General features: G+C 36.5%; 1 protein-coding gene across 2 annotated transcripts in view; it reads left to right on the forward strand.

Moving 5' to 3' along the window:
- Positions 1-2,111: 2,111 nt before the first annotated feature.
- Positions 2,112-7,064, forward strand: part of LOC108965735 (neuropeptides capa receptor) — a 53,128-nt gene continuing 48,175 nt past the window's right edge. The window contains exons 1-2 of one of the 2 annotated variants that reach the window (XM_018928325.1): positions 2,112-2,179; positions 4,786-5,668. In XM_018928325.1, coding sequence (XP_018783870.1) covers positions 5,003-5,668 — 666 coding nt within the window. In that variant the 5' untranslated portion in view covers positions 2,112-2,179; positions 4,786-5,002. Of the gene's footprint in view, positions 2,180-4,785; positions 5,669-7,064 lie in introns of those variants that run through there. The other variant, XM_018928326.1, reaches the window with a different exon arrangement.

Consider the following 7,064-nt stretch of genomic DNA (forward strand, 5'->3'; position numbering starts at 1 on the left):
CCCGAACTTAGCCCTTCCTTATTTGTTACGAATAGCTTTAGGCAAATGACGCATAACACTCAAACCGTATTCTTTGTTGACAGTTTTGCTGGTCGATAAAAATTCGGAGAGCACAACACCCCGATAATTGAAGAAAACTATTAAAAAAAACTTGATTTTTGACCTGCTTTTCTGGTTGCTGACTGCCACAATATTCGACCATTAAGCACCTTTTTGACATTTTTGCAGATCGTAAGCACAGTTTCAAGACTCCAATAATGAAGCGTTTCTTGACATCTTTTTAGGTGGAAAGCATTGTTTCGCAAACATTAACGCAACGCTCAAAAACATTTAGTGATTTCTTGTTTATACTATTCTTAGGYCAAATTATCTTTCAAAATCGTTTTCAATTATCCTCCCGAAATTACAACGACACCAATAAGATCTCTGACTGCTAATACTTTAATCGCTGGTTCTCAAGCACCAAATTTCTTTTATTTTATTGAGTTCCTGATCATCAGTTAATTTTGATGGTCATCTTTTACATAGTTTGTCGTCCACGTGTTTTCGACCCTCTTTGAATAATTTTTACCAATCAAAACCAAAAGACGCTACAAACAATTATCAGTCAAGACTTTTTATTTTTCATAAATAATTCCACTCCACTTAAAAGTAGTCCAGTGCACGTTATGTACTTCAAAAAGACTCTAAAGATTATTTTGATGTARCATTTGGCACAGATGTCACTGACAGTCATAAATACCTAGAACAAAAATATTTCGAAGGATGGGCTTACGCGCGAAATTGAAATAGAAAAATCTTACTATTTTTTGCCCAAGGTAGTGCAGATGTTTAATTTCAACTCACATATGTATTGCTAAATCAAATAGCGCTATTATGCCCTGCGTAGGTGCAATGTAAAATGATCATTATTCCGATTTTGGTCAGTTAGTTGTATAACACCTATATGCTATAGTACTCCGATATCGGCGATTCCGACATACGAGGAAATTCTTGGGAAGGAAATGATGTGTGCATAATTTAAGATCGATATCTCAAAAAATTAGGTACATATAGGGACGTTTCTTTTCGGGAGTTGCAAATTTATGAACGTCCTCAAGCCCATGCACACTCCCACTTTAAGTAATTCAAGCAGTGGCGATTAGTATTTAATGTATTTATGGACAAATTTCTCATTGAGTAAGTTAAAATTAACATTATATGCTTATTTGAGGAAGCACACTTGTACATTTATATTTGTTGTTACCAGTGTCTGATTAAATTCATTTTTAGAAATCCCTATTTATAGGCCCATCATTGCATTAGTTTACTCGGCTTCGTCCATTCTTTTATCACATGGGAAAACTCGCTGTGYTGACAGTTTAATTACATTTTAATATTTACATTGYGAGCGTACGCCATTCTGCGSAATTTTTTYGTTACTGTTCAAAAAGTAAAAACAAAAACGAAACGTTTACTTTAACTGTGATAACAATTTATCATCGCCGAGTTTGTTTTTATCTCTCGGCACTTTTGATAGGCTCTTAATTGTTTCCACTTTCCGCAGCTGTGGCTATGTGACTTCTAGAGCACTTGCTCCCACTTGTGGGCGAGCTCTTAAACACATATGTACATATGAGCGTGTATATATCAATAACTAAACATATATGGTTATAGCTCGTGTGTTTGTACGACTTATTTGTGAAACAACAAAGCCTTGTGGCATGCGAAACTGAATCCAAGCACCTCCGGCTACTGAGGAACGTGTGGCGCTTTTTATTCGGCAAAGTCTGTTTGAGCAAAAAGTAACTATCTCGGCGTTAGATCTTCGCGYGAACGCTTTTGCATTAGCTAATACGCGCGAATGTGATCCGCTTTCTACATTCGACGATTTATGAATTCTACAAAAGTGCCGCAGTTTTGGCGTGTTTAATTAATTTTCATAAATATTCGCAATGAAAGTGTGAACAACTCAATTATCCATTGCGGGCTTAGTGATCACATTGCGTGCGAGAATTGTCAGCGGGCCAGAAGCTGAACGCTCAATTGCATAGCGTGTATGTGTATGCTTGAACTCGTGTGATGTCGGTCAATTGAAGTGTTGAATCCCATTTCAGCCAATTCTTTCGAAATGCAAGGGTTTTAAAGATTGATGAGCCATTGAAAAGTGCAACTTCGTGCTTTTGCAGATTTTGAAGAAGTGTGAATTTGTTGTGAAGTTGAAAATATAAATTAAAACAAAAAAAAAACCCAAAGTGAAATTTGTAAAACGTTAATAATAATAAGTGAAAGTAAATGTCTGGCCAACCCTCTTAAAAGTAGTAATTAAATACTTTAAGTTGTCATAGTAAAAAAAAAGTAGTTTCTTTCAATTTTGAGTAAATATGATTGACTGATTTTCACTGAAGTGTAACCCCTCATTAGTTGATATTCTTGTGGATATTTCAAAATGCTTCAATAATTTATGTCTTCTTCTGTGACCTTCCATCTACACATTTTCTAATAACTTGTAGCGTTTTCATTTCACAGAAGCATTTCGCATTTACTCTGCTCAAGTTCAGACTATCAATATTTGCCAGCTTGGTATTTTTCAAGTGCACAAAATTTCGTATCGCTATCTCAAAAACGAAGGTACTTGTTCGCGTATATACAGACGGACGGGATGACTAAATCGACTTAGCATGTCCCGCTAATCATTTATACATACATACATGTACTAAGTCTTTACTTTTTAGGGTCTCCGACGATTTTCTGTGGGGGTTGCACACTGCCTGGCAAACTTAATATGCCCCATTCAGTTTATAAAAATATAAAATTGACGTAACTGACATAGAATATATGTATATGCCTAAAATCTTGCGTTTTATGGGACAACATTTTTTTCGACAAAAATAAACGAAAAAAAGTTAGGTTCGGGTGCAAACGAACACATACTCTTCCAACTTGTAAGAATCAAAGCCAGGGCAATAGAAGGTGCATTCCAAAGTAAAGAGGACTTTTTGAGTTTAGCGCCCCCTGGTGGCACCATCTATATATCGACTGTTGCGTTAGAATCTACTATCTTTCATTTCATTGATTCAAAGTGAAGTTATTGCGTTTTAGGTATCAGTATGTTTGTGCTTTCGGTGCGAAAATGACCTTCGATCAAAGAGCCAAGATTAAATTTTGTTTTAAAATTGGTAAAACTTTTACCGAAACGTTTCAATTGATGAAACAAGCTTATGACGATGATTGCCTATCCCGTAGTAGAGTGTGTGGGTGGTTTCAACGTTTTCAAAGTGGTCGTGAGGACATAAGTGACGATCAACATGTGGTCCAATCAAAATTCTTGATCACCGGAAATTCCATAGAGACTGTGCGTGAATTCATCAAAAATCAGCCGAAATCAGCCGATATCATCATTGAAACTCATAGAAATGGAATTGAACATCTCCAAAACWTCGATTTATCGCATTTTGACCGCACAGTGGGCTTACGAAATGTGTGTRCAGGGTTTGTTCCGCACAAATTGACTGACGACCAAAATTCGCACAGAATCCAACACTCAAATGAAATCATTAAAGAGGTTTATTTGACTAAAAATCACATTTTAACCATTTACTACTCCCCGTATTCACCTGATATGGCACCGTGCGACCACTTCCTTTTTGTAAATATGCATTACCCATGAAAGGAAAGCGCTATGCAGACGTAGAGGCCATTCAAAACTCYTGCACCGGCATACTGACGGCCATACAGGCCAACAAGCTAATTAATTATAAATATTAATAACACTAAGCAAATACATATGAGCCATTTCGGTCGACCACTTTTTACCAATTTTCGCTAGACATTAGTCTTTCAGTGTACAACTGTCATCAGGGCAAATCGAAATTTGCAGAACGGAAGCGGGCGATGGAACATCGTCTCTGTAAACTTGACAAATTTCATTGCTGCCTCTCGTGGCATTCTTCCCTTTTTAATACATTTCAAATTTCCTCATTATTTTCACTCATTTTTGAACAGCTGTAACTTTTTTCAAACTTAACTAAATTTAATTTTGTTTTTTGGTTAAATGAAGCTTAAGACTTCTCAACACTATATAATATAAAACAATGTAATTGGTAGCATAAAACAATGTAATTGGTAACATTGGAGATATACGACTTCAACGACTTCTATTGCTAAAATACAAAAAGACTTTTCGACTTCCCAATATTGACTGACATTTTCTAACCAAAATCAATTATAGGTACCGGGTACCTAAACATTCGGTACCTAGGRGCTACAACAATTTTTATTGGATTTATACAATTTTTGGTCATAAGTTGAAACACACTAAAGACATTATTCGTGGATCAATTGGAATTTAAGAATGTGTTAAATAAAAGTAGGCGTCCTAGTTGTCTCTTTTCGTAAGAACAATCACACGTACTAAAGGTGGGCTGAGCCACGCCCGTCGTCCAATTTTCACACGAACTCCCATAAAGCTCTCTCATTTCAAAAATTTAATTTCTCTGGCATTTTTAGTAGTTTTTAACAGTACCGTTATATGGGGAGTGAGCGTAAAACCGTTGGGTGAACAAAACTATAATATTCTTTAGCAACTGGTTGCAAGAGTATATTGAAGTAGCAATTATATATAATTTGGTCTTGACCTTTTCCAACTTCCGCACTTGACCTACATATTTAGATTGTGTGACAGTAATTTGAATGTAATAAATGAAATGGAAATGCATGTAAAGTTTCTGCCAATACTCATGAATTACATAGTTTGCATATTTACGATTTAGAAGTAAATACCTATAAACCTAATATTTTTTCTAGAAAACATACCAACGCTTAAATCAACCRAAGACAAATTCAAAACCAATTGTGAATGGGAACGAACTTCAAGCTAATTAAATATTAAAAAATGAAAACTATTTACTAAAGCAAAGAGTTTTTTATTTGACTAAAGGATTACAGTGTTAAAATTTATATTGTGAAAATGCAAATCTTAGTGCAAATTGCCAAACAAATGATAACCTAAATAACGGCCGAAATGAATTTACTAGCGCCCGCTTTGAACATAACCACCGAACTCCCCACCATCCACCTAAATACTAGCAGTTATGCTTTCGCCAATAATTYACTAGCTGAAAGCTACAACAACAGCAATGCGTTCCTTGATGAACATTACGCTAACGATACAGACGTTGGCTTTTTCGACGGCTTCGTGAATAACGGCAGTGAGAGTGCTTTCAACGAGTTAATCGCCAACCTAAGCACAATTGCATATGACTTTGGYAAACAATTAGTAAGCACAGTAATCGATGCAAATGTCGAAGCCACAACGCCCGCCGTCAGCACAACACCCATCCCACCGCCAGCAGCGGTATCGTCAGCCGCGATGCGTGCCAGTGCTGCCAATAGTAATATTGTGGACTACCACAATGTGTCATTATCGCTGARCAACTGGTGGCTTAACGCCACAAATTCAACGACACTAACCGCCAGCGATGAAGGGGCTACGGTTAGAGGGAATGCGCGGAATACGAGTACTGATGCTGATAGTTGGGTGACAAACACACATAATGTTTACAGCAACTACGACGACGAAGGATTAGACCCGTGCCATCCAAACAATTCGAAATTCAACTGCACACAGACTGATTTTGTGAAATTCCTGCTCGGACCGCAAACGCTGCCACTCTACAAGGCTTTGCTGGTAAGTACGCACACAATATATTTTCATATTTTTCAAATGCGTCGCTAAAATCTCAATTGGAAATAAGGTTACTAAATCTACTATTTGCTAAGAATTTCATAATTTCTAACAAAAATAAACATACACGCTACACGCCTTCCCAATATGTTGTATAGGTATTCTATATTCGTTTACATCTAGTTATTTGTAACTTGCCAAAAATATTGGCATCTGAAGGATTGTAAATAAAATGAGCAGAAAGCGAAGAGAACTGAATTGATTTCAGAATGTAACTTCCTTAGGTTAGGTTAGATAGCTGATCAAGGGATCACACATAGACTACATACTATAAGCAGTATTTTGTGAAGCCACAAATCCCACTATCCTGGTGAGACATTTAAAAATATGAGCTATCAAGTACCATATTTAAACCATGATCTGGTAAACTCGGGACAATCACGAAGAAGGTTTTATTATGTTTTCTTCCACTCCATCTTCTTTTACAGAGCTCTTGCAGCTGTCGTCCGGAAAGATTCCAAACCTTATGGCATGGATGCCGATAGCACAGTGGCCTTTAAAATCACTATAACTAGGGAGCGGCGAGCTTTATTGCGGGCAAAGAGGCCAGTGGATCTCTTACGATTGATTTTTTGCCAAAAGAATTTTACGTCAACGCATGAAGCGATGGCAGCTTAGTTATGCAGTGATAGAACTCACTAGGAGAGGAGTTATATTCTACTGATAGCCTAGTTAGGGTATCTCTCCTTGCCAGCACATTAGCTTTATAGTTACTAGCGATTTTTGTGTGGCCTATTACGCATACTAGTTTTATCACAAAGTGACGCGGTGTCATTGATAACTAGGTTAGGCATTTAGGCTTTCTAAGGAGAATTCAGAAAATAACGCCTTCATACTTGTATTGTGCGGATTACGTTACTACAACCTCGTAAAAATTAATTTTACGAAACGGCTTGTAGAGAAATATATAAATAATAAAATTGTATGGAATATGAACATGATCACTTGAAATTGAATATACAATTATTTTATAACTGTCTTCTTGTATCAGTGTAAAAATGGAACAATTCGGTTAGTTATCATAGCCACTTCCCATAACGTGATGTAAGTTCAAAACTAGCTAAACTTCGATGAAACCTTCGGAAAGATATTTTAAACGTTAATTCAAGAGTATACCACCCTGGAGAGAAATATTTTATCTCTCAAACTATTTTTCTTATTTCAGATGAGAGCGCTTTATTACCAATTGACTTAATTGGCGTCGAAACAGATAATTATAGCACAAATTTGTACGTGAAATCGAAACATAACCAATGTATATTATTACTACCAGTGTCATATGCCACCATTCTGACTGTGTTTTCTTCCATAGCGCTTTCCGCGCTTCCTAATAAAACTT

Source organism: Bactrocera latifrons, unplaced genomic scaffold, assembly GCF_001853355.1.
Source record: "Bactrocera latifrons isolate USDA-ARS-PBARC rearing strain unplaced genomic scaffold, ASM185335v1 scaffold_147, whole genome shotgun sequence".
In the NCBI taxonomy this organism is placed as follows: Eukaryota; Metazoa; Arthropoda; class Insecta; order Diptera; family Tephritidae; genus Bactrocera; species Bactrocera latifrons.